This window comes from Caloenas nicobarica, chromosome 2, assembly GCF_036013445.1.
Source record: "Caloenas nicobarica isolate bCalNic1 chromosome 2, bCalNic1.hap1, whole genome shotgun sequence".
In the NCBI taxonomy this organism is placed as follows: Eukaryota; Metazoa; Chordata; class Aves; order Columbiformes; family Columbidae; genus Caloenas; species Caloenas nicobarica.
This window is the reverse complement of record NC_088246.1, coordinates 113,695,509-113,721,256: the sequence shown is the minus strand read 5'-3', so window position 1 is coordinate 113,721,256 and position 25,748 is coordinate 113,695,509. Positions and strand designations below refer to the sequence as shown.

Here is a 25,748-nt window from a genome sequence, read left to right as displayed (position 1 = left end):
CTCCATCCTCGTGACACTCACCCTTTACATATTCATAAACATTAATGAGGTCACCCCTCAGTCTCCTCTTCTCCAAGCTCAAGAGCCCCAGCTCCCTCAGCCTTTCCTCATAAGGGAGACGCTCCACTCCCTTCATCATCTTCATGGCTCTATCAATCACTTTGCTGCTGGTAGCTATGTCTTATTCTGAAAATGGTTTCTCTTAGGGTTTGTTCAGTAGAGCAGGTCCATCCCCACCTAGTGCCAGAATTACCTTCGCTGTCTAAGGAAGACATGGCAGCTTGGCAGACGTTTGAAACCTGCCTGGGATCCAGCATTAATATTCTGCATTTTTGTCACAGAATGACTTTCATTCAGGTGTCCTTATATACTCCTCTTTTTTTGTGATTAACATTAGCTGTCTCCAGTTCGAGAAGCTGGAGAGACACCAGCATCCCGATTTTTGTCTTTTGGTGAGTCTCTGAATTGTTCTGAAAAATGCATTGTAAAAATCTTTGTCTGCATATGCCCTCATTACTTGATCTCACTGTTGCTGGTAGTGAGCTGGCAATGGGGTGTAAAAACATCTTTTGCCCAGGTACTTTCTCCTTTTGAACTTCGTATAATAATAGTTCCTCCAGCACTCATCCCCTGTGCATTACAACAGGCTAGATGAGTAATTCAGAGAACTACACACAGAGCGCTGTACTGTTTATGGATAGGCACGCACTGTACATGATCCTAAAATGCCTGTGAACATAGTTGCAACACAATCTCTATCGCAAGAGACACGGCTCTGCACAGCCCATTACAGGGCTAACCCCAATGGGTACGATTCCTAATCTTTGTATCTATCACGAGAAAAACAGCGGAAAGAAGATAGCCTCTAGAAATATTATCTCCATATACATACAGTCTTTGGATTAATTAGAAATGCTCTTACAGATAACAGCATAATCTTTGTAGGAATAATTAGAAGGGTGATATGGACCCACAACACTCAAAGTTATTAGATAAAGTTAGAAGAGTGTGGAGTCTGGAGTTCATATGATTCACTGTGTTATAAAGCTGATGCCAACCCAAGGACTAAATGTGCACAGGAGAAAATGTGGGGCATATCTTTGGTTACTATTCATAGTCACATGCAAAACCAGAGGGGAAGCATTTGTCCACTAGATGTGTCTTATTTTCTATGAGATGGTCCAAATTTGAGCCCATCTGTTGACCATTTATCACCTCCTGGCAGTTCTTCGAATTTTAGCCACCATTACTGTACTCATTCTTGCAAAAAAAAAAAGATTTATTTAAACATTGCTTTAGCTCTGGCCAAGGAAAATTAAAGTTAGCTACAAGGGAGAGATAAAACGGAACAGTTCAAACCTATTTTCACATTCTGTGGTTTTATGAATTAAAGTTTTAGGTTACTTAACTTGCAGAGGCTGAACTTCTTGCAAGTTTCATATTCTAATGAGATTTGGGGAAAAATGTTTGCAATTAATCCACACTGGAGGAAAATGACAATATTTTGGGACCAGAAACATGTTATTCTTAAAGACTTTTGTCAGTATTTTCTTGTGTTTATCTACATATGATAAGAAACTGTTTTCATCAAGCCATTCAGAGGCACCTTGAAATTTTTAATACATTTATTTATTATTACTTCGTCAGATCTGAAAGTGTCATTAAAATAAAATACACAATGAACCATTTTTCAGCTGAGATTGGATTCCTCGGATTTTGCCTGCAGGAAAAAAGTCAACTTATTAAGTGTACCATGGCGCTTTACATTTCCTATTAAGAAGAAAGTCCTGCGTTTGGGGTTTCGGAGCAGAAGGGGTTGTGTGTGCTGCTCCAACAGCGATTTGGGACAGGCAGACGAACCCCCAGCCCCAGCCGTAAGTGCAGGGCAGGTCTGAGAACAGCCCTGCAAAAGGTATTAGTGGCTTCCCGACGCACCGCTGCTTTTCTCCTGCATCTGAGTCAGATTTTCCTCTCTAGGTGCTGTTACACTGGCTGGCAGAGTAAATACAGAGGGAACATGTAGAATATATCCCTTCCCTCACTTAACGCCATCAGGGATTGGCGACGAAGCACAGCTGTGTAATGACTGCTAGAGGCTTAATAACAGCTGCTGATGAGTTCCAGAAATTCCTGGTGGAGCAATTAAATATTTTTTTTTTGCTGCCGGGTTGCTAATGAAGAGGGGAACAAAACTGCCTGCTGGCAACGCTTGAGTGAGCAGTGTCTGGTCTTGAGCCTGCGCTGCCTGCTCTGGTAGGAGGGTTCCTGTCCAGGAGGGTGCGGGAGCAGGGGGAACCCAACCTGTCCGTGTTCTCCCCCGGCAGCTGCTCCAGAGGGAGCAGTGAGGGCTGGGCAAGTGGAGTTTGCTGGGAAAAGGGCCGGACAAGGGCTTCAAAACTTCCAGTTGGAAAAGTGAGAGCTTGTCCTTTTCCTTGAAATTAGGACAAGTGGAGGAAAAGGGAAAAAAAGGATTTTATTACATCTGTCAGACACCCCAATAAGGTTTTTTTGGGGTGCAGTCTTGGTCCGTGAGCAGCTATTTTGTAATACAAGACACTCACAAGAAGGCTGCCTCTAAAATGTGAATATCTAGAGAGACTGCAAAACAACTTTTTCAATTCCACCTACCATTTGCAATCCTGTCTACCATTATCTCTCCAGAGCCATGATGCACAGGGTCAGATTACAGTTTGGGGTGGAGTGTTGGGCAAATGATTATGCTTTCCCTTATCCCCACTTTCAGTTGGAGAAGTGGAGTCAAGTTACACATGCCATTTCACCTTATCGTTTGGTTTCTGGTCTCGAGGCTGCTTTCATGCGTAAAATGGCCAGAGACTTAATACCTTGTTTCTAAAAGTGAAATTTCCTTTAAAAAGGCACAAAAGATATCTCTCTATAAACAAGGGCTTTTGAGATGTCTTTCCAGCTCATCCATGGAAGAAATCGTATTTCCTTCCATAGCTGGCAAGAGGGAGCCAGTGGAGTCCTGGGTGCAAGCAGAACATTCAGATAATGTTCAGTGGGCTTGGCTTAGAATCATAGAATCATTTAGGCTGGAAAAGACCTTAAGATCATCAAGTCCAACTGTAAACCTAACACTACCAAGTCTAACATAAACCATGTCTCTAAGCACCATGTCTACACATCTGTTAAACACCTCCAGGGATGGTGACTCCACCACTTCCCTGGGCAGCCTGTTCCAATGCCTGACAACACTTTCTGTGAATAAGTTTTTCCTAATATCCAATCTAAACCTCCCCTGGTGCAACTTGAGGCCATTTCCTCTCATCCTATCGTTTATTACTTGGGAGAAGAGACCAACCCCCTCCATGCTACAACCTCCTTCCAGGTAGTTGCAGACAGTGATAAGGTCTCCCCTCAGCCTCCTTTTGTCCAGGCTGAACAGCCCCAGCTCCCTCAGCCGCTCCTCATCAGACTTGTGCTCCAGACCCCTCACCAGCCTCGTTGCCTTTCTTTTCCTTAGAAATAGGAAAACTTTGAAATATTTTATTTTAAAAGCCTTTATGTCTTCCATTAATTTTTCACGGTCTTCATTAAGTCCTCATTACTTTTCCTATGCTACACAAAGGAAAGAGCACATTCTTGGTCCTAACATCAAAATTAACATGTTCCTGTGGCATATTCAAGTTAACTTGAACTAGGAAGCATGGCTAGAGAATGAAGGTGTAACCTAGGGCTTTACAAAGCTAGGTTTAATTTGCAGTGTTCATTTGCTCATTTTTGCATTGTAATTTGTTTGTTCACTGCTCTCCATGTGCTCATTTCATCAGTTCTCAATGAAAAAGGTTAATAAACAGTAAGTTCTCCATTGACTTTCAGGTTTGAAAAACCTCACCCCAAATCTCATTTTTTTCCAGCTCTTGGACAGCTCTAGAGTATTTGTTCCCATATACTTTCTAAGCATTTGGGTATTTTATTCAACCCAGATTTATTAAAAATTTATTTGTGGCATGTTCTAAATTCAATCCAGATTCAGAGGAAGATTTGCAAAGCTCGTTTGAGTGGCAGGTCACCTCTGGCTCGTCAGGGTCACCCAAGTACCTCTGCTGAAAAAAGAGACTAATTTTGTTATACAAGCAGAAAACATATTTACTACAGGTGTTGTTGGTCTCTATGATGTTGTAGCTGTCACTGCATTTGTAACTTTGATTGCAATGCTGTAAAACAAAATGCTTTCTTTCGTAGAAAAAAAAAAAAATGGAGCTTTTCATAAAAGGAACACACTGATTCCCAGCCTGTACAAGAGAGACGGCTCAGAGCTGTGTCCCAGGTGAAACTGTGATATAGAGCTTTAACAGCTGTGACAAACCGAGCTCTCAGGAAAGCTTCTGAAGCACCCAGAGCTTGGAGACACCTCTGCAAGTTTCTGGTGATTGGGAAGAAGCAATTAGCAGCTCTGAAGCAGAGTGAAGAGGGGTTACTGGAGCAAGGCAGAACTGCACTGGGTGAAATGTCCAGCAATTTCTCTGGGTAGAGGCGGGATGATGCTGCAGGCACTTGCGGGGCTCAGGAGCACCCCAAGTGTCACCCCGAAGCCCGCAGCACCTGCAGGGTGTTGCCCCTTCCTTTCAGGCCACAGCAGCATTTAGCCCCTTACTGATTTAATGTCATTTTACAGCGTCCTCTCCTGTCTGCGGCGGTTTCGGCTCCTACCCAAATGAGCGGCTCCCCTTGCTGGTGGCAGCCGGTACGGGAGCTGCGCCCCCTGCTCCGGGCGGCTCGTAGTGACACAAACGCGTCCATCTCAGGGTCGGAATTTTACACCGAGGTGAGTAAATCGTCATCCCCCCCCGGAGCCTGCGGGCGGGCGGCAGCAGCAGGGCTGGGGTGCGGGTTTCTGGCGAGGGGGGAGCCGCCGGGGGGACGGACCGTGAGCCCGGGCGCTGGGTGCAGGTGCTGCCGCCCTGCCCGGGGGGTGGACGGAGCCCCCGTGTCCCTGCCTTCGGAGGGACAGGGCGGAAAGGTAGCAGGCTGCTGCCGTAAATAAAGCAGACATCTCCCTCCTGGAGCGAAGCACAAGCAGAGGAGCTATTTCATCTTAAACGTAGTACAGTCGACACCCGCAGCGATCAGGGCGTTTTATTATGCACCCTACAAGCGCCTCTAACAACCTGTACTATATAGAACCTTCTTCAGTGTCTGGGTCATTTCACCAACCTGGACTTCGGTTTATGTAGGTGCCTGTACCTAATATTTTAGGTACATGTCTGTCCTTTTAATGTACAACATGTATTTTTATTTCCTTGGAACATCTTTGTATTATTTAATTTTATAAAGTGGAGTAGTGTGTGGTATAAAGTAGCATTTTTACTACTTCTCTCTTTCTTTATTTTTTTTCTCCCTAACAACACAACTACCTCCTGTCTGCTGGAGAAAAAAAAAAAAAAAGGCAGTAGATCTACTCCTTTTGTTTTAGCCCATTACAGGTTTTAACTCATTCTAATAATAACAATAAAAACAATAAAAAAAAAAATTAAAACAAAACAAGCACAAACATTTCTAGTACAAGCCATACAAGCCATATATAAATTACAGGATGAGGATTACTATAGGAGCTTAACAAATGAAGGAATGCCGCTGTGGTGAGTGGGGGTGTCTCACCTGACAACCAAGGAGGCCTGGGGGCTCCTCACAGCCAGTGGGTGGGAATTGTCTGCACTGCTCCCAAACCCGACCTGCTCACACAGCATCCTTTGTGCAACCCCGGTTACTGCACAACCTGCGTAACCTGCCCACAGGTAACTGAGGCGCGACAGAAGTGGCCACAGAGCAGAATGAGCACAGAGGATGGATGGGCCGCTATTCCTTTTACTTCCAGTCCATGCAATGCCCGGTGCGTGGCTTGACTCCTTGCATTCAACATCGGAACCAGGCTTTGGAAGGACGAATCTGCTTCACACATAATGAAACAGTGCAAAATGAGAAAGGGATATACTTGCAAGATGAAAAATAAAATAACATTGCAGAGATGTTCAAACAAAAAATGTTCCTGTAGTACTGATGATACCTGGGGGAGAAAAAAAAATAATTTAAAAAAAAAACTAATGCGGCCTGGGAAAAAAAATGATGTAGCAGATAGAAGTCTCTGGAAAGAGCAAGAAAGATAAATATAACATCTGATGTCATCCAGCATACTATAATCAAAGGTAACTGCATTTTTAATCATTATTTTGTAGTTATTTGTTGTTTGGCAATACCAGAGGACTAACTCACTACATAGACAAGCTATTCAGTACGGACGGCCCACCAAAGTGCTCTTTTTGAACACTTGAGACACTTTGGTCATTTCTCCTTCACATGCTATCACTCACGGCCTCATGGTGCAGAACGGCAGCTCAGCTTAGACAGCGCTTTTATTTGGTTTGTTCTCAAGTGTATTGACGTCACGTCGCATTTTCAGCGTGTTTCTTTCCTTCAGCTGTGAGTAGGATGCCCGAGTTGTGCAAGAAGCAAATGGACAATGAGGACAAAGCAGCTCAGCTTGCACGGAGTAAGCAAGCAGCAGCACTTCTGGCCTCTCCACGGACACATCTTCACGGTCAGTGAGGCACAGGACCATATTCCCGTGCGGCAGGGCCATATTCCTCTGCCACATCACCTGAGGAATGGCACCACCAGGCCTGCGATGTGGCACCTGCCTTCCACGCACTGGTATCAGCTGGAGCTGCACCGTTTAAGTAAACTCATATTATTCACTGCAGTGTGGAAGACGTGCTTTGATTGCTGGAGCTGGTACCAAGTCAGAGCATGTTCCTTCTTTCCTGACAGTCAGTGTCAGCAGTTCCCGGAATGTGACAGTAGTCTGGCTTCCTTGGTTTATTTCGTTTAACAGTCTGACTATACTATTGTTTACATAACTGAATACCATAAAAGAATATATTCTCCTGACCTTTACTGCAAATTCATTAAGCTATTTTATTATTTTATATTGTTATTGTTGTTATTTAACTACTTTAGTAATTGTTTCATTTCTAGACAAAGAGAATAAAACATTTGAAAAGCATCAAACTGCTAAGTTTGACATGTGGTTAGAGTAGGTAAATCATCTACCTGAGGACAGTGCTCAGCTTTAGTTTCTTTGAATGCTCTAGGTCCCCCTGAGTTGTTTGAGGATTTTTTAGGAAATACGAGCTTCATTAAAGTATGCTTCTCCCAGTAAAATACATCCTCAGGGAGGAGACACGCTAACAAAGAGGTGTGACATTCTAGTCCTTCTTTATGGCCGGGATTTTGCTGGTTGCAGACTCTTCTTGATAAATTGATATAACTAATTTTAGGCTGCTGTTGCCAGCCTGGATTGCAATATGATCATTTCCGTGCAGAGGAATCGTATTGTTTGTATGTGGAAAATACCGATCTACATGCAGAATAAGGCATTATTGAGAGTGAGAAGTTCCCCAAGAGTATGTAGAAAGCAGCAGCAGAGTGTGAAAAGACACGGAAGATTCAAAACATGATGATGCCAGTGACCAAACAAGCCCAAGAACCAAGACCCTTCCCCAAACAAGCCCCTGCAGAGGAGCTCCCGGGCAGATTGTCTGCTAGCCAGGAGAGGAGCCTGGTTGCTCCATTAATACAGTATTTACCACAATGAGACCATCCACACACACCAAAGTGACGCCAACCCAGAAGGATTAGGCTAAGTCTAGCATACATTCAAGACTGAGTTTACCAGCAGCCTTGGAAAACTGCCTCCTTTAGGGACCTCTGGCCTCCAAGGAAGCAGCAGGTAAGTCACTTTAAGGAAGATATTTAAGTTATTTAGGTGTTCAAAGACTGGAAGCTCACAGGAGTTTTAGAAGTGTACAAGCTTCCAAATCCCATTGAAGGTAGACTCCAAAATTACTTACCTTACTGAAAATCCTTTTACATTTCCATCCACATCTTTAGTATTCATGTATTGTTGGTTGTCTAGCCCACCTGTGCTTCAGTTTCACCATCTGTAAAGCGGAACTCATGATGCTTTTATACTGTCTACAGAAGTTTAATGAGAGCTAACGAAGAAGAATGTTACAAACAAATAATGTGGATTTTTATAACTGGTTAATTTTTTTTTTTTGGAAACAGGATTGCTCTTCATGAATCAATATTACTGCTAGCTGTATTTCTTAAAGACGCCTGAAATCTAATGAGCCTATAATTTCTCCCTACTTCTCAAAATAAAAGGTTGCACACCTTTTCCCATTAAGAAATTATTCAGAAAAAAAAAATCTTGAGAAAGGTCAATGGGCAGTAAGGTAAACTCACCTATGGTAATTTACAGTACAGGCTGAAGTCCTCTGTGGTTAGTCAATACATTAAGTATTACTCATTATGTTAGATATTAAACCTGGCAGCTACTCATATCCAGACACTTCAGACACAGATCCCAGGTATGAAGGCTTATTCTGACAGGTCTTCCTGCGTATTCATTATTCACATTTTATCCTTCAATTGTTCTTTTATTCATACATTTTTCATTAGTCCAGTTTTGGGCAAGTTAAAAAGTGGTGTTAGAATAGGTCATAACAATAAATATACTTATAAATAATAGGGTTAATATAGTATCAATTTTTGAAAGAAAAAATTAGGAAAACATTGTTATTGAATATTATCTGTTTCATTGCTGGATAAAAATACAAGCTCTAATACAGATAAAGATTCCCATTCCTGCTCTTATCAGGGCTGACTCTGCTAAATCACACGTCAGTTTTGCCACTGACTGCAGCAGTAGAAGTGTTGGACTGTAGAAACATAAGAAACAAACATTTAAAAAAGTGGTTCAGAACAGGCAGGAGTTTTGTATGTGGCACAAGGAACACCCCATTGCTGGATCATAAGAGGAAAGGTTGTCTCAGCTCCAGTGGCATAGCTGCTCTGCGACAGTGACGTGTGTGCTGGGGGTCAGGTAGCACCCGGTTTGATGCAGAAGACTCATCCCAAGCCCACAGCATCCCACCAGTGCAGGAGAGAAGCACGGGAGATGTGAAAGAAGCCACCATGCTCCCCTGTAAATCAAAAATACTGCTGACAGCACCAGCAATACAGAATACTGTGCGAGCAGGAGAATCATAGAATCACAGAATAGTTTGGGTTGAAAGGGACCTTCAAAAGGTCATCTAGTTCAACCCCCTGCCATGAGCAGGGACATATTCAACCAGATCAGGTTGCTCAGAGCCCCGTCCAGCCCGGCCTGGGATGTCTCCAGGGATGGGGCATCTACAACCTCTCTGGGCAACCTGGGCCAGTGTTTCCCACCCTCATTGTAAATTATTTCTTCCTCATGTCTGGCCTGAATCTTCCCTCTTTGAGTTTAAAACCATTACCCCTTGTCCTATTGCAACAGGCCCTGCTAAAAAGTCTGCTCCCATCTTTCTTATAAGTGCCTTTTAAGTACTGAAAGGCCTCAGTAAGGTCTCCCCAGAGCCTCCTCTTCCCCAGGCTGAACAACTCCAGCTCTCCCAGTCTGTCCTCACAGCAGAGCTGTTCCAGCCCTCTGACCATTTTTGTGGCCCTCTCTGGCCCCTCTCCAACAGGTCCATGTCTTTCCTGTGCTGAGGGCCCCAGAGCTGGACACAGGACTCCAGGCGGGGTCTCAGCCTTTCCCTCGGCTCAGCTGGGGCTGGCGCTGGGCGGCTGAGCAGAGCTGTTCCCCAGAGCCACGCGCTCTGCCCAGCCCTCCCCTCTCTGCCCCGGCCGGGGGAGCCCCTGGGGGGCACAGCCGGGCTGCTCCACCACCCAGTCACTCACTTCAGAGGTTTTATTTCCATCAGTGAAGTCAGAAATATGGGAAATCTCTCATCGCTTCCACAAACTATGTGAGAACTGAATGTGTCTGAGACCTCTGGCCGCCTGTTACACCTGGTGGCTTTGGCCAAGGCAGGTAGAAATTATTCCAAAATGGGATTACGAACTGACGTGAGCCCTTTTTCTTAGGAAACCAGGCTAGGTACTCAGCCTTACTTAGTGTCTCTGAACCCAAGATAGATGAGTAATTAACGTGTTAAAGACAAGTAATTAACTTGTTAACAAGTCTTCCAACTGCACCAGCTCCATCGGCAATGGAGGAGTTTGCCTTGGTCGATGAGGACTGGGTTAGGGACCAGTTAAGCAATCTGGACATCCGTAAATCCATGGGTCCAGATGGGATGCACCCGCGGGTGCTGAGGGAGCTGGCTGAAGTCATTGCTGGACCGCTCTCCATCCTCTTTGCCAAGTCTTGGGAAACGGGAGAGGTGCCTGAGGACTGGAGGAAAGCAAATGTCACTCCGGTCTTCAAAAAGGGCAAGAAGGAGGACCCGGGCAACTATAGACCGGTCAGCCTCACCTCCATCCCTGGGAAAGTGATGGAACACCTTATCCTTGGTGCCATCTTAAGACATATCAAGGGTAAGAGGGTCATCAGGGGCAGTTGACGTGGATTCACCAAGGGGAAGTCGTGCTTGACCAACCTCATGGACTTTTATGAAGACATAACAAGGTGGATTGATGATGGCAGAGCAGTGGATGTGGTCTACCTTGACTTCAGTAAAGCATTTGACACCGTCTCCCACAGCATCCTCACGGCTAAACTGAAGAAGTGTGGACTGGACGATCGGGTAGTGAGGTGGACCGCAAACTGGCTGAAGGAAAGAAGCCAGAGAGTTGTGGTCAATGGGGTGGAGTCTGTTTGGAGGCCTGTATCTAGTGGAGTGCCTCAAGGGTCGGTACTGGGACCAGTATTATTCAATATATTCATCAATGACTTGGATGAGGGAATTGAGTGTACTATCAGCAAGTTTGCTGATGACACCAAGCTGGGAGGAGTGGCTGACACGCCAGAAGGCTGTGCTGCCATCCAGCGAGACCTGGACAGGCTGGAGAGTTGGGCGGGGAAAAATTTACTGAAATATAACAAGGGAAAATGTAGAGTCTTACATCTGGGCAGGAACAACCCCAGGTTAGAGTATAGGTTGGGGAATGACCTATTAGAGAGCAGTGTAGGGGAAAGGGACCTGGGGGTCCTGGGGGACAGCAGGATGACCATGAGCCAGCACTGTGCCCTTGTGGCCAAGAAGGCCAATGGCATCCTGGGGTGTATTAGAACAGGGGTGGTTAGCAGGTCGAGAGGGGTTCTCCTTCCCCTCTACTCTGTCCTGGTGAGACCTCATCTGGAATATTGTGTCCAGTTCTGGGCCCCTCAGTTCAAGAAGGACAGGGAACTGCTGGAGAGAGTCCAGCATAGGGCAACGAAGATGATTAAGGGAGTGGAGCATCTGCCTTATGAGGAAAGGCTGAGGGAGCTGGGTCTCTTTGCTTGGAGAAGAGGAGACTGAGGGGTGACCTCATTAATGTTTATGAATATGTAAAGGGTGGGTGTCACGAGGATGGAGCCAGGAGAAAAGGAGGATGGGGGGAGACCTTATCGTTGTCTACAGCCACCTGAAAGGAGGTTGTAGCGTGGAGGGGGTTGGTCTCTTCTCCCAAGTAGCAAGTGATAGGACAAGAGGAGATGGCCTCAAGTTGCACCAGGGGAGGTTTAGATTGAATATTAGGAAAAACTTCACAGAAAGTGTTGTCAGGCACTGGAACAGGCTGCCCAGGGAAGTGGTGGAGTCACCGTCCCTGGGGGCGTTCAACAGATGTGTAGATGTGGCGCTTGGAGACACGGCTGAGCGCTAGAGTTAGGTTACGGTCGCACTCGATTATCTTAAGGGTTTCTTCCAACCGAAATGATTCTGTTAGAAAGAGGTGCCTGGAAAGCAGCACGAGCGGCAGTTCGGCGGCGTGTGCGTGGGGACAGACGGCGGGACAGACGGCGGGACAGACGGCGGGACAGACGCGCCGCCCCTCGGCGGCCGGGACGGGCCCGGCGGGCCCGGGGGGGAAAGGCGGGAACCGCGCCCGCCGCGGGGCGGGGCGAGGAGATAAGACCCCGCCCTTCGCCGCGAGACAGGCGAGCAGGAAACTCCCGCCATTGCCTTACAAGGGCAGACGCGGCGCTGCCTCCGCCCCTCGCCCCTGGAATGCGGTGACCGCACCGCGCTGTACCAACGCTCCGGTCCGCCGGGGAGGGGAATGACGGGACAGAGGCTGAGCCTGCGGCCTTGACCCCATCCTCCCGAGAAGGGTCGAGACGCCTGAGAGAAAGCGTGAAACACACAGTCACCGTTCGGACACGCCTTTAGCACGGCCTCTGCCGCGGAAGGGACGAGCTTCATCGGCAGTTCCTTTCCCCCCCCCCCGCCTCTCCGCGCGGATGGTCTCGCCCACTCCTTCCTTCCTTCCTCTGTGCCGGCGGGGCGGCGGCCGCTCGCCGTGCGGAAGTGCCGCTGTAGCCGCTCGCCGCCGCGCCCGGCCGAGGACTCTCTCCCGCAGCCGCCAGGTGAGCAGGGCCAGCCATGCGCGGGGGGCCCGGTGACCGCCCGCGGGGTCTGGAGGCGGGGGGAGGTGAGGGGTGCGCCGGGCCGGGCCCAGTGCGCGGGGCAGGGATGCCTGAGGGGCCGGGCCGGGGGTCGCTTGCGGCACCACCCGCCTCGGTTGCTCGTCTCGGTGCCTCCGGGCCCGCGGGCTGCCCTGTGAGCGGGGCCCCGGGCCGCTGCGGCGGGCACGGACACCCGGTGGGGAGGGATCGGCTGCCTTCCGGCCGCGTCCGCCCTCTCCAGCCGGTGCCTCGCCGGTATTTAGAGCAGGGGAAGGGCCGGTCTGAAAGCTGCTGCGGTCGGAAGAGGCTGAGGTGGCAGGGGAGGCCGTGAGTCCTTCCCTGCTTAGGTGTTGAAATAATTGCGGCCGCAGCTAAGCGGTTAGAGAGAGTTCACAGTGGTTGCCACTCTTAAACTTACAAGAGGCTTCGTGGGGTCACAAAAACTACATTTTGAGGCAGGTTTGACTCCTCTACATGGGTTTAGGAACACCTATTAATGAGGAGTGTATTAAGGTGTCTTTCAAGACTAGATGAGGTTGCATAGGGTAGGTTTTTTTAACGTTATCTCTTTATTGAGCCTTGCCACGGGTCCGCTGGAGTGCATTGGCCGTATCATGTCTTCCTGCTGCCACCCAGACCCTGATGGATGGGCCGTGGTACTGGATGCTATAACTGGTTGCATGGGCAGAACTTGGGATTTAGCTTAGAGGTTAACTTTTGAATTTGATGATTTAAGAGAAAGCGACCATTATATCTTGGCTGCATAAAGTTCCCAAATAACTGGCAGTGTTAAGATGTTCAGTACTAAGTTTTATGTAGAGACTTTCTTGGGTGTGTTTTTTGTGTTGTGGTTGTTTTTTGTTTTGTGGGTTTTTTGTTTTGTTTTTAATTTTGAGTGGTAGACACAGTCATTATAAAACCAATGTTGAAACATGAGGATGTTCTCTGAAGCATAACTTTCGGTCACTGCCTCTGAACAGATCCAACTTGCACTCGCTAGTGGGTTGTAAAGTTTCATATCTTGTTGTCTGGCTCAAAATCTTTAGTTGCTCAGTTTTGTCTCCTTCCAGGGCTTCTCTTTTTCTCAGAGATGAGGACCATAAGTTGACTTGTTGTGCTCCCATAGTTTGATATTTGTTGCTATTGCTTCATTAAGCAAATGAATGTACATGTACAAGCAGGAGAGAGCAGTGCAGTGTGGTTACTACCTCCCTAGTCTCCTGAGTGTAATTTATTCATTTTTTTTAATATGTGAAAACCTCCCTAAATAAAAGTTATGTTTTTGGAAATATCATATGGTAAGTCTTACAGGCAAGATCACACGTTAGAAGTTTCTTGAACAGTTCCCAAAACAAGGCCCAGACCATTCTGTGCATCATAGTATTAAACAACAGGGACTAAACCTGCCTGTTGTGACTTGTACAGTCTAACGTGAAGTATATCCACTTTTTATCTACTGAAATTCTTCTATTTTCAGCTTGTACTTACCATTTCAATTAGAAAAGTGCTTTTTTAAAAAAAAAAAAATAAATGACCTGGTGGATTTATCAGATGAAACCCTGTTTTCTCTAAAATTAATGGGTCTAGTGCTTGACTCAAATGAGGTGAGTTCTTGTTCATTACATCATTCACTGCTGTGCAGAGAGAGATAATAAGTGTAAACACTTGGAACTTTTTCATCATCAATTGATCTCTTTAAGTAACTGCACTGATATCCTTGTTTTTCCTGAACACATTCCAGTTTATCAGTCTCTCTCTAGTAGAGTTTCCCAGAGCTGAGTGCAGTATTTCAAGTCCCAAACTTGTGCTGAAAGGCACTACAATCCTGCGAGACCTAATGTTTCTCTATGCAGGCTGGCAGGTCTGTTCAAGTGAGAGTTGTGCCTTCTGTGTTCTGGGTCCCTGGTGGAGAGAAGCTTAGAAAATAGTCATGCAAGCATTGGCAAGTTTTTCATCTTCTCCAGTACAATATTCTGAAATGGCAATCTTCTGAACAGAATTAGAAAGAATGGGGCTCATTTCCCACCATGTGTAGCTACAGTCAGCAGTACTCTGATTTTGTTACCTCCTTGTGATGAGGATTGAATTGTACGTGAGAGAAGTGCAGGTTGTGGCTTGCTTCAAGCGCTGCATTGCAGCACAAGCAAAGTAAACTTTTTAGTTTACTTTGAATAGGCCATATCCTGAAAAGTATTAATTATTTCAGAGAACAGTTATTAACAGATATTGTTTGACTCTATTTTGGGTAGTGGAGCTTTTAATCAATAACTCACAGTTTAACAGTAGTTTGTATGAGTGTTTTTACTAAGGTAAGAAAAAAAACCTTAAGTTACACACAACCCTTGGCTGCAGCTTGGAAGCAAACTACCTTTATTATCAGCTGTCGTCATAAATATCTAGATGTCAGGAGTTCATATTTATTTGTTGAAGTGTTGTTGGAGGCCAAACATCTGAGATAGCTTGTGGTTAATGAATGCAATGAAGAGAACTTCAGTGTTGTTGAATGATGTGCAGTTGCATTTCATAGGCTATTTTTAGTTTGGGACATAATGGTTTGTTTTAGACGTCAGAAGAACGTTGGATATGCATATGGGATTTAAAAGTGTGGAATTAGCAGGGGAAATCAGTAACACCCTTTGTAGACAGACTGAGAAGGACATAACCATGGAATATCCTTTTATGATCCAGATGCTTGGTACAGCATGTCATGTATCTGATTCAAAGCAAGGTAAAATGTCTTTCCTTTAATTAAAACCAAAAAAACTAACTGCTTTTTGCCTGAATATTGGATTGTTTGACCATATGAGAGAGTTACTTTGCTTAATTTTACTAGCTTTTTTAAGGATGAATCTGAGTGTAGTGACTTAAGTCGTGCTTTTCAGGAGTCTAACAGAAAATATAGTAACTTTGAGCAAACTATCTGAGAAACCATTAGAACTGTGCCTTGGCTCTGATTAGAATTGCATTTCTGACCAGATATTTTTTTAAAGTTACAAAATTAATACTTAGTGTAAATTTTTAAATGTTAGTATTCTTGTGACTGCAGGTAAAGCTTAAATTTGTCCTCTTTCAGCATACTTGCTGCAGGCACCTTGTAGAAGGACTCCAGTTTGCATAACATTTGTTTGGGCATAATAAAGGATTATAGCAGCATGGATTGCTTGCATTAGATAAAACTAAAGCATAGAGGTGTACAAGGCTCTTAGAAACAACATTAGACATGGTCTGCCTTACTTTGATCCAATAGCAATGTTGAGGTCTTTGTATTTCAGTGAATGACTCAGCTTTTCCTGTTTGTACTGTCAACTGGAGTTGAACACTAAATGTGTCATCTTAGCTAAATAGAAGCAGTTAACTGGAAAACATATATATATATAACATGTAAACTACCATGTCTATTTCTTCATTTGACAGCTCAAGGGAAACAATCAAATTAGTATATTTGTGATACGTGAAACTATATAAAGATTGAGAATATATAAATGTGTTTCTTTTAAATTATCAACCTTTAAAAAATCTTCAAATTTTTAGGACTATGATGTTATTAATTCATTTTAAAAAAGAGTGTGCTGGCACTTGCATATGAATTGTATAATAGTTCTGCTGTGTAAGAAAATAGCAATGTAGTGCTTTTGAATCACGTCAGTGTCCTTTTTCTAACACACACACAATCCTCCAGCTGACTTTGAAAGAACAATAGTTGGAGTTCCCTGGCAGATCTCTCTCCCAGCCCCAGCACCATCCCACAAACTTCACAAAAACTTCAGGCTCTTGTCAGGGTCATTCTGTGTCCTGAGACCTACTGCTCTTTTAACAGCAGCTATTCTAACAAACTGCTATTCAGAGCCTAAATTTATTTTTTTTCTTTGCTCCCAAATGTTAGTTTAGCATCCTGTTTGACTTATTTAACCACTGCATACCATGCTGGGTTAGCAGCCCATATCCTTCTATGTTATAGGTCAACAATGTCTTCAAACCTGCTAAATATGTTGTCATCTTAACTGGTAAAAGGTGAAGATGGGTACTGAATCAGCAATACAAGCACGGGATGAGTTTCATTTCAAAGACCAGAGCAAATCATAGTTTTTATTGTAGCCTGCTATTGGCCTACAGTGCCAGTCCCTGAATCCTGAAAGACATTATGCTTAAGAGCAAATTAAGCCCAAATGAAAGAAAACAGAGCAGGAGCTATTAAAATAAAGGTGTATTTTGGGGTATTTTCTTATAACATGGAATGGATAAAGGAATTCCTTCCCCAAGGACTTGTAATTTGATTTAATACGGCTAAATTTTGCATACGCTTCTGTCTCCTTAGAACCAACAGCCAACATGTCAAGCAAAAGGGCAAAGACGAAGACCACCAAGAAGCGCCCTCAGCGCGCCACTTCCAATGTATTTGCCATGTTTGATCAGTCACAGATTCAAGAATTCAAGGAGGCCTTCAACATGATCGACCAGAACAGGGATGGCTTCATTGACAAAGAGGACTTGCACGACATGCTCGCCTCCCTCGGTAACGTCTGGAGGGAGGGCAGGGGGTTCTGCCACTTGTCTGTCTAGCTAATAATTCTCTCTTGTCAATAGAATAATCTAACATTTGCTAACCTATTGCTCTGGGATCTGTTACCATGACTCTCAGCTGTGAATAAAAGTGATGGCATTTTATGAAAAATAACGGCTTTGCTTGTATATCTGATCTTTTCTTGAGGTTTTTTTAAGCTATGTGTATGTTTTCTGCAGGAAAGAATCCAACAGATGAATACCTGGATGCCATGATGAATGAGGCTCCAGGCCCCATAAACTTCACTATGTTCCTCACAATGTTTGGTGAGAAGTTAAATGGCACAGACCCAGAAGATGTCATCAGGAATGCTTTTGCCTGCTTTGATGAAGAAGCAACAGGTACGTGGATGAGATAAGTGTACATGTATTAATTCTATTACTTTTGTGACAATAAATACAAGTATTCATAGAAGTGGTGATGAATTCGTTAACTCTGAAAGTTCTGACTTCTGCAAACCAAAAATCTTGCTGTGTATCCTCAGCAGCTGAAATTACGTTTTCAAACACTAAAACCTAAAATGCCAAACTTCTGGTACTTTAGTTGTGTTCAAGACAGGAGAAATGGAAAAAAATAATGTTGATTGGGAACTGGGGCCTTAAATTTTTCCTTACTTAAAATTCAGCTTTGGGACAACTTTTGTAAGGGGGTTCTGTGTTTTCAAAGTTGTTGTGCTTTTATGAAGAACTTTTCTGTTGGCAGCTTGTATCCAACTTCCCTCTGTGAAGCTGCACTTAACAGAGAAGAAAATTGATTCCAAAAAACCCTTGTGTGACTCAAAAGAGTGCTGACAGAAGGAATCACAAGTTACATAAGGCTGCTTGTTTAATAAACAATGCCAAAAATGTATTCTTTGCAACCAGTCTAGTAAATCTGAGTTTTATCACTGATTTAAGATCAATTTAAAATCTTGGAAATATTTCAAGCTTCCTTGTGTTTGGGTTTTTCTTTTTGGTTTTTTTTTTTTAGTGGTTTTCATTAGGAATGTTCTAGACAAACAGATGCCCTTTGTGTAAAATGTGCAGTTGTTAGAAGGCTCTCGGTACTACCAGGAGTAAGCCCTGCTGTTGGGCAGAAGGTCCAATATGTATACTGACAAATTTGTGTATTCCTTGAAACAACATGGGCAAATCATAAAATGGCCTTTACTTGGAGTAGTGAGACTGTGCAAATTAAGTAAGAGGCTTGACTTGATTGAATGCTTATAATTATTTGACAACTATAGTAAAAGGCTTTAATGGCTTTGTTTCCATTTGGCAACACAGACTGTAGGTCTCTTTAATTGAAACAAAGAATTCAAGGAAAGAAATTCTCTCTACTAGCAGGATAATGTGAAAAATTCATTTTTCTTTATGTTAATGTCCTCTGACTTTGTGTTCTAGGGTTCATTCAGGAAGACTACCTGCGAGAGCTGCTGACCACAATGGGAGACAGGTTCACAGATGAAGAGGTAGATGAGCTGTACCGAGAGGCACCCATCGACAAAAAGGGCAATTTCAACTACATTGAATTCACGCGCATCCTGAAACATGGAGCAAAAGACAAGGATGACTGAGCAAAGCTCCTGATACCTGCAGATTATCTCTGCTTTACACTTACGTTTATTTTTGAGGGTTTCTTCCTGATAGAACTTGTTGCATGCATTTAGCCTTACAGCTTTTGCCTTTCTCAATGTATTTATCTATTCCAGGCCATTTAGGCCCATTTGCACCTGTGTAATCAGACTGGAAGCGGGGAAAATATTGTGAGGAAAAGGATATGGGGACAAAGATCTGTGGATTTGATAGTCCAAGAAAATAATCTCAATGTTTCTGGTTTAGCTGGATTTTTACATTTTTGTAACAAATGCCATTTTGAAATAAAGATTGCTATATAGATAATATACCTCAAATTACTTTGTGAAGAATGCCATTTCTATTATGCATTTACAAATTCAGATGTGTTGTTTTTCATTTGCAGTTGCAAATCAAGCTGGAAAACTCATTTTTGTAATTTTTTTTGCAGTGTCACACAGTTCTGAAATGCTCATAGCATTGTGTGCTGGTGTTTTTAAAAAATCCAGGTGTACAAACCTTTCCTCAGGTTTTCGAAGTGGTGTCTGACTGGTGCAAGTAGTTTAGCCAAATAAATGGTTAGGGAAGATTGTTACGGTTGCCTAATGGCCAGCAGAGAACACTTATTCTTAAGCGGATATCATGCCTGGCTATTATTTCCTTTGTAATACTGATAGGGGTTTTTTTAGCAATATTTTTCATGTCAAAGTTTTCCTGTTTGCTAAGTTTTTATGCTGGCAATAAGTGGGAATTGGGTAAAGTTTTTTTCCCTTTTGCTGAAGGAAGCTTGTGCAAAGGGATCTGACTGTGGGCTAGTGTGTGCTGGTACTAATTAACAGCAATACATGGCCAGTAAAACCTATGTAATGCTTTATTGTTCTGCAGTTTTTAATTTGCATGTGAGAATGTGAGCAAAGTACTTCTGACGATTAACTTGGTAAACCCCTATACATGCTGAAGTCCTTCTTGCTTAGTCTTCCTTGCCTATGTTGATAAGCTGGCTTTTAAGCAAGCAAGACTCATTCAAAAACAGTTCTGCTAATGCTGTTATCTCAAATACCAAGAAAAGAGGAAGGTGGTTCTCTCCTCAATGTGACTATGGCCTTCCATGATTCTCATCATCTTGGCTACTGTAAGATAAAAAGCATAAGAGGAATTTCTTGCCTACATATTGATCAATTAAAGTGATCATCTTTTATCCATGCCCTCGGCCTACTTCACACAAGTTTAAAAGATCCAAGGAATAAGAACTTCAACTAAAAATGGCTTGTAAAGGCTGGGACAGCAGTAAGTGCCCCAGGAATACTGTAAGGAGGGCTCATCTCCTGTCCTGTGAGGTGGTGTGATGGCTTGGTTTCCTAATCTTGCTCATGTTCACAGTGTGGCAGTTCTTGAAGATACTCTGGCTTTACCTTTGTAAATAAGTTAATTTTACAAAGTGTACTCAGGCATACTTTTTTCATTTCTGGGTGGTTTCTTCCACTTCTGGGGTTAATTAAAGTGAGTTTGTGTCAGTTTATCTTTTTCTCTTACCCAGATTATGTTCTTTGCTATACTGCTTCAGACTGCCATACTTGCTCCTTTTCCCAAAAATTTGGTTTTAAACTGTCTTGGTGCTCTTGAATATGGTTCCTGCAGCATTTCTGCATGGGAAGCCTAAAAGGTTCTAGGAACAATACATTTTTTTAGAAGGCAGTTTACTAGTATCCAAGTTTTCAGCTACAATGCCCTTGCCACAAAGACAACAGTGTGGAGATCTGGGAAACATTGTCTTGTTCAAGTGCTGCTATGTAACATTAAGCCTGACATCAGTTACGCTGTCACCTCTTTAGCCTGATCTTGTCACATCTGTGCAGTTTAATACTTGGTGTGTGTGTGTATACATGTGAGCAGCCCGCATTAAGGACAGAGGTTAGACCATCTTGATTTTTTTTTTTTTTCCTTTGCATGTCTAAATGGTGTAAGATTGAGATTTCTTCTGATTCTGATTTCTTCTGTTATGAGCATTGGGTCCCTCAACCATTCCTTACCAGATCTGTCTTCTCAGTAGATCCTAGCTGTTGGTATGTTACACTGAGTAATCAGACAAACCAGCTGGATTTTTCTTGTTGGAAATAAGTTTTGAAGTAATGATTTTTGACTCATAAATATGATGAGTATATAATGAGAATCTGGTATCCTCCTTGAGACAAAATTGCCCACTTCAAAATCTTCTGTGCTGCTGCTCTTAATTTTTCAACAGCCAGCTGAAGTGTGGGATGCAGCTGCTTTGTTCCTGTTGCACTCTCTGGGTGCTACACTCTTGCCTGCTTTTTCTGATTTAGGGGCTGGGGACAGGGAACTGTATCAGTTGGAAAGATACCTACTAGGGAAGAACATGTTACTGAGAAGGCATTTCCAAGGATGTTTGAGTATAACTAACCTGCCAAGTTCAGGTTTCCCCAGTATCTGTATTGTAACTTAGGAGACCAGTTAACCTGCCAGTGGGCACAAGCACCTTAACCACTGGAGGGCTACGAGACCTATAGACCCAGCCAAGAGACCATATAAGAGCATCAGATGCATTTTGCAGCTAGGCAGTGAGGAATGTCCAGACAGCTGAGGTTGCACGCAGAGGGCTGTAGCAATGTGTCATCAATAATCCACTTCCAAAAATAAAAATAACTTTGGTCACTGAAACAGCTTAAGACTCTGATGACTTAGATTTAGCATTTTGCAGTCAAAATCTTGGAACCAAATCTTTTCTCCCTTGGGGTTCATATATAATGGTCTCCAAGCTCCACACCAGACAAAGCATATGATGAAAAACTATTTTCATAGGTTGATGCACGCATTTAATGGTCTTACATCTACAGTAATATATAATGCTCTGTGAAGCGCTATTGAAAAGCAGTGATTTATTTTATGTGACCCATTTACCGTGCTCTAAGGCTACATCTGCAAAGGTCAAATTGAAGCTGAAGAGCTATTGCAGCTACACGAGAAACTTCCAAAGAAGACCTATGTTTCTGCCTGCTGTTCTTTTTCCCATCCTCTGACTGTTGCTGGAGATACTTGTAAGATGCAGCATTTTAACCACTCTGGAGACACTTGTTTCTGCTCTTTGCATTAAAGCAAATAAAACATTTTATCACACAGTGATCAGATGAGCAAAGCATTTCACAACATGAAGTCAGCCTAATATACTAGTTCAGCAACACACTGATGTCACAGAGGTGGTGCATGTACACTGAAGTAATGATCCATTTCACCCCTGACCTAAGAGCTATCTTTAGGTTGCTTGTTTCTAGGATCACTATCACATGCTGAGAAACAAAACATTAACACATGGGCCCCATCCTGGCACAGACATCACTACCTGCCTTTGTGTCCTGCCCAGTCCATTTGTTCCAAAAGCTGGGAAATACCTGAAATCTTGTAATCACATGTTTCTTGTGTTCATGGCCTTGTCTTGTCCAGAATGTTACTAATCTATTATTTGGTATGTTCCCAGGGTGTTTTCAAATGGCAACGAACAGCTCTTTTACCATATTGAAGGCATTCAGACAATGTAAGTCCAAATAGCGGGTGAGTAACAATCAAAGTTGAGTCAGGAACATTTTAGATATCAGCAGTTAATCTGCCACTGGTTTTGCCCATGTACCCATGCTCCTATTTTGGCTTGCTTACTTAATTTTTCAAACTTCCTCCTTCGGAAAAATTATTTAGGATGGCAGTAACTCAGAAAGAGAATTACAGAAGCCAGGAAAAACATAGAGGCAAAAAGAAATCAGTAAACGCCTCTCAAAATGCAGCTTAAAAATAAATGATCATGAAATGCTGAAAAGCAATACTGGAAAAAAAATAATTCCACACAGCCCACATTTGTTGCACTCTGAACAGCAGCTCCATAGAGATCACCGTTTTCCTAAACTTTTGATATATTAGATAGGAAACTTTTAATCTTAAAAAAACGGGCAGATCCTCCCATTTTCCTTTGCAGTCCATGGGCCTGTACAGGTATCGTTCCGTAGGACCACTCATTTTGGGTAGGAGCAAACTCAGTTGCTGTGAGTGAAGTGCATAGGTTGCTGTGGTAGCACATCCTTCGGGAATCCCTGCGCTAGACCTTTAAAAATACAACTTGTATTGGAAATGTCAACAATACAGGAATAAATACTGCCAAGGAATCTTTTCAGACCTAACACGTGATAGTCCCTAGAGAACGGATCATACATAATAGACATTGCATCACAGGGTTTAAGAGGTCAAGCAGTTTGTACGAATGTAATAAATTTAAAGGAAGATGTTTACATGTTTCTCAGAAGGGTGTAATTAACAGGAAAGCAGGAAATCAAACTGCCTCCTGGAAAATCCCAACCGCTTGCTGCCTGCAGCCTCCTCTGCCACACAGTCGTCACTCGTTCCCTTAGTGTACCAGCCCTGCACGCTGATAAAGCTTGGCTGTCAGTTACAAATACTACAGGACAAGGTAGGCCAAGACCAACGTTAATATGCGTGCCTAAAGCAGCAGATGGTGCATGACAGGAGCATTTATTTCAGCATTCTTGTCACTGCTTATTTAATCCTTAATTTTTTATTTCCTCATTTTGACTGTTTTATGGTATCGGTGAGTACAACCTCACAAATAGTGAACTACGTTTTGGTTTGTTGGGTTTTTTTCCTCCTTATTCATGACGGGTGCATCACTCCTTGGGAGTTAAAATACAGCATTTCACAATAATTTCCAGCCTCTGTCTAGCATGTTCAAGCGAGTGGGTGTAAAAAGAGGCCTTAGTACTTGCTAAAATACAGCTGGCATCAGACACAAGTAACTCGAGCCTTGCTTAGCTTTGTATCTAACGGACACTGTTTTTTTTTTCCTCAGTCGAATTCTTCCTTAATTGTGAGCTAACCATCTCTAATGCAATAGGTTTTATACTGGCAACATATTACTACCCCACAAGAAGCATGTTGGTTTTGAAATTGCTCCACCAGCCAACCAAACTTGCAAAGGCATCAGCTAATATGAAAACAGATAACAGCTTACTTTTTATGCCAAACACCTGACTAAATACACTCCTCCTTGTTTTCTGGGTATGTTTTAAAATACCACTTTGGGCCTCTGGCCAAGCATTGAGCACATTTCATTTTCTTCCTTATTTGTACATGCACATTGTCAGATACAAGCACTAATTTGACATGCAAGGAGAAGGCACATATGCATGTCCTTAGGTTTAGCAGAATTAATTACATGTGTTTAAAAGACTGGAGGCCTCACTCCCTTCTTATTAAATAAACCTCATCAACACTTATTTTTGCATTTCACTTATAAACATTGTAGCATCATGGTGTCTGGCAATACTTCCGTTTAAAATTAGTGCAAAAAAGGAGGAGGAAAAAAAAAACAACAGAAAGATTGAGCTAAAATTATTGCAACTTAACAGCTGGGATAAAAAACAAGTGATGGACATACAGCACAAGGGGCAGTACAGCAGCTTCTTCACCACAGAAAACAGGCAACAAAAAATCCTAGCAGAAAACAGCAGACACACTTCTCAAGTTGGTGGGGTTTTTTTTTTTTGATTTGTATTCTTGTATATAAAGTACTTTGGAAGTCAAGGAGCACCTTGTCTTCTGAGTTCAGTCCCTTGATACTCTATCAAACAGGTTTCAGTCTCTATTCATACAGTGATTGTGCTGCAGATTTAAATAACTGTATTGGGGTTTTTTTTCTGCTGTTCTACAGTACTTCAGAGACTGACTTTATTTTATTTATGTTCTATTACATTTCTCTGCTTTGTACTTGGCCCTGGCATATTGTTGTCGTATGATGCTCTAGAGAACTTACATTCTCTTCTTTTCCTTGGCTAAGCACACTGGAAGTTACCAGAAAGTCAAAACAGAGCTATTTGTCATTGTCAGTGTGGAGAAAGAATGTATCTTCTGTAGGCTCCAGTACATTCTCTGAGAGCCTTTAGTTTTCATGCTTCAGCATCTACATTGTGGCACCAAGGAACACCTGGGAAAGCAGTAACTTACCATTTTCATTCATGAGGCCTTTGAATGAAAACTGGGAATACCCCACAGTGGGTTAGAAGTCTTGCTCTGAGGCCCCCCAAGAGACTCAAGTGAAGACACACATTCAGAATCCCTTCTTCCACTCATGACTTCTCAAAAGTTTTCCTGTTGGATCACAGCACTGGAGCTATGTTGGGAGAAATCCCAGAACGATTCTGGGACACTCTCATCATCACAAACAGAACTGTCACTCTGACTGGTACAGCACTGCACTCGGGACAGCGTGGCAGAGAGAAAAGATGCCAGCTGGAATCAGGGAAGAAGGAATGGAAAGGCAGAAGGATGAGCCAAAATACTAGATTAAGCAATTGACAGTCAAAATGCTTTTGTTAAATGACTGTTTTGACCTAGAAATTACTTAGCAGAAAATTTGGAAATATTTGATTGTGCTGTCAACACCTAACCTCTGTAATTAGCATTTGCTACTTTTGTTGAACAGTGATAACATGCTCAGAAAAAGCTCTTAACTGGCAAAACCATCCCACTTTCACACATTTTTAATTCTTAATTCAATATGAAAATCACAAACATGCTTTTTCAACTAGTCTCATTTTTGTACACTTTTGTTTGTTTCCTAAGCATATCCTCGGTCTTACTCCTATGATGACCAAAGGAATGGAATAGCTTTTGTACAAGAAAAACTACCTAAGCATGACTCTTTGCTACAGCTGACAGAACATGCAAGAGCTCTCTAGAGGCAAAGTAACAGGAAAAAGGTGGAAACAGAATTCAGCCTTAGCATTTCTTCCAATACAAAGTCTAGAGCATTGAATAAAAATAGGAACAGGCAGGTTCGAGATTAGTAAGGTGAAGTTTTTCACATAACAAATAGCGACCTTGCAAAAGAATCCAAAAAACACCTGCAAATGATACTGTGGATGCTAAATTTACATCAACTCAAGGATTCCACATTAGGCAAGCTCATGAAAGAAGTTCGTCATGGGTTACTAAATACCACATCTGGCTCAGGGTAGCCTACCTCTCTGTGAGTTAAACATAGTAAAGGTTGGGAGAGGTTTCTGGGAGGATATCATAAGCTTTCTCGATTGTTACTCTTTCCTAAATACCTGCATACAGCTATTGCCGCTGCTTTCCCCTCAAGAACAGGCTAAAAGCACCCATTTCTCCTTCAAAAAGAAGCATAGAGTTGTGGTTTTTTTTTTTTAATGAT

The 25,748-nt window shown here is 43.0% G+C and overlaps 1 protein-coding gene and 1 long non-coding RNA gene across 3 annotated transcripts; one reads left to right on the top strand and one right to left on the bottom strand.

The window, feature by feature from the left end:
* Nucleotides 1-5,917: 5,917 nt before the first annotated feature.
* LOC135984714 (uncharacterized) lies at nt 5,918-9,893 on the bottom strand. Its single transcript, XR_010605706.1, has 3 exons — nt 9,751-9,893; nt 7,872-7,961; nt 5,918-6,028 (listed from the first exon to the last, which is right to left on the bottom strand). It is a non-coding gene; the product is annotated as an uncharacterized LOC135984714 (long non-coding RNA).
* Nucleotides 9,894-12,277: 2,384 nt separating this feature from the next.
* LOC135986292 (myosin regulatory light chain 2, smooth muscle minor isoform) lies at nt 12,278-18,855 on the top strand. 2 transcript variants are annotated; one of them, XM_065630243.1, is made up of 4 exons: nt 12,278-12,364; nt 16,719-16,916; nt 17,144-17,305; nt 18,347-18,855. In XM_065630243.1, the coding sequence occupies exons 2-4, from the start codon at nt 16,733-16,735 to the stop codon at nt 18,517-18,519; spliced, it is 519 nt and encodes a 172-aa protein (XP_065486315.1). In that variant the 5' UTR covers nt 12,278-12,364; nt 16,719-16,732; the 3' UTR covers nt 18,520-18,855. The 2 variants fall into 2 exon arrangements, with proteins under 2 accessions (XP_065486315.1, XP_065486314.1); XM_065630242.1 differs by lacking the exon at nt 12,278-12,364 and adding an exon at nt 14,972-15,131.
* The last annotated feature ends 6,893 nt before the right edge of the window (nt 18,856-25,748 follow it).

Bases quoted from the DNA above. Each gene is read 5' to 3' on its own strand.
- LOC135986292 (XM_065630242.1), top strand. From the start codon at position 14,987: ATGCATATGGGATTTAAAAGTGTGGAATTAGCAGGGGAAATCAGTAAC. The intron at 16,917-17,143 runs GTAACGTCTGGA...TGTTTTCTGCAG, and splicing joins CGACATGCTCGCCTCCCTCG to GAAAGAATCCAACAGATGAA. The intron at 17,306-18,346 runs GTACGTGGATGA...TTTGTGTTCTAG, and splicing joins CTTTGATGAAGAAGCAACAG to GGTTCATTCAGGAAGACTAC.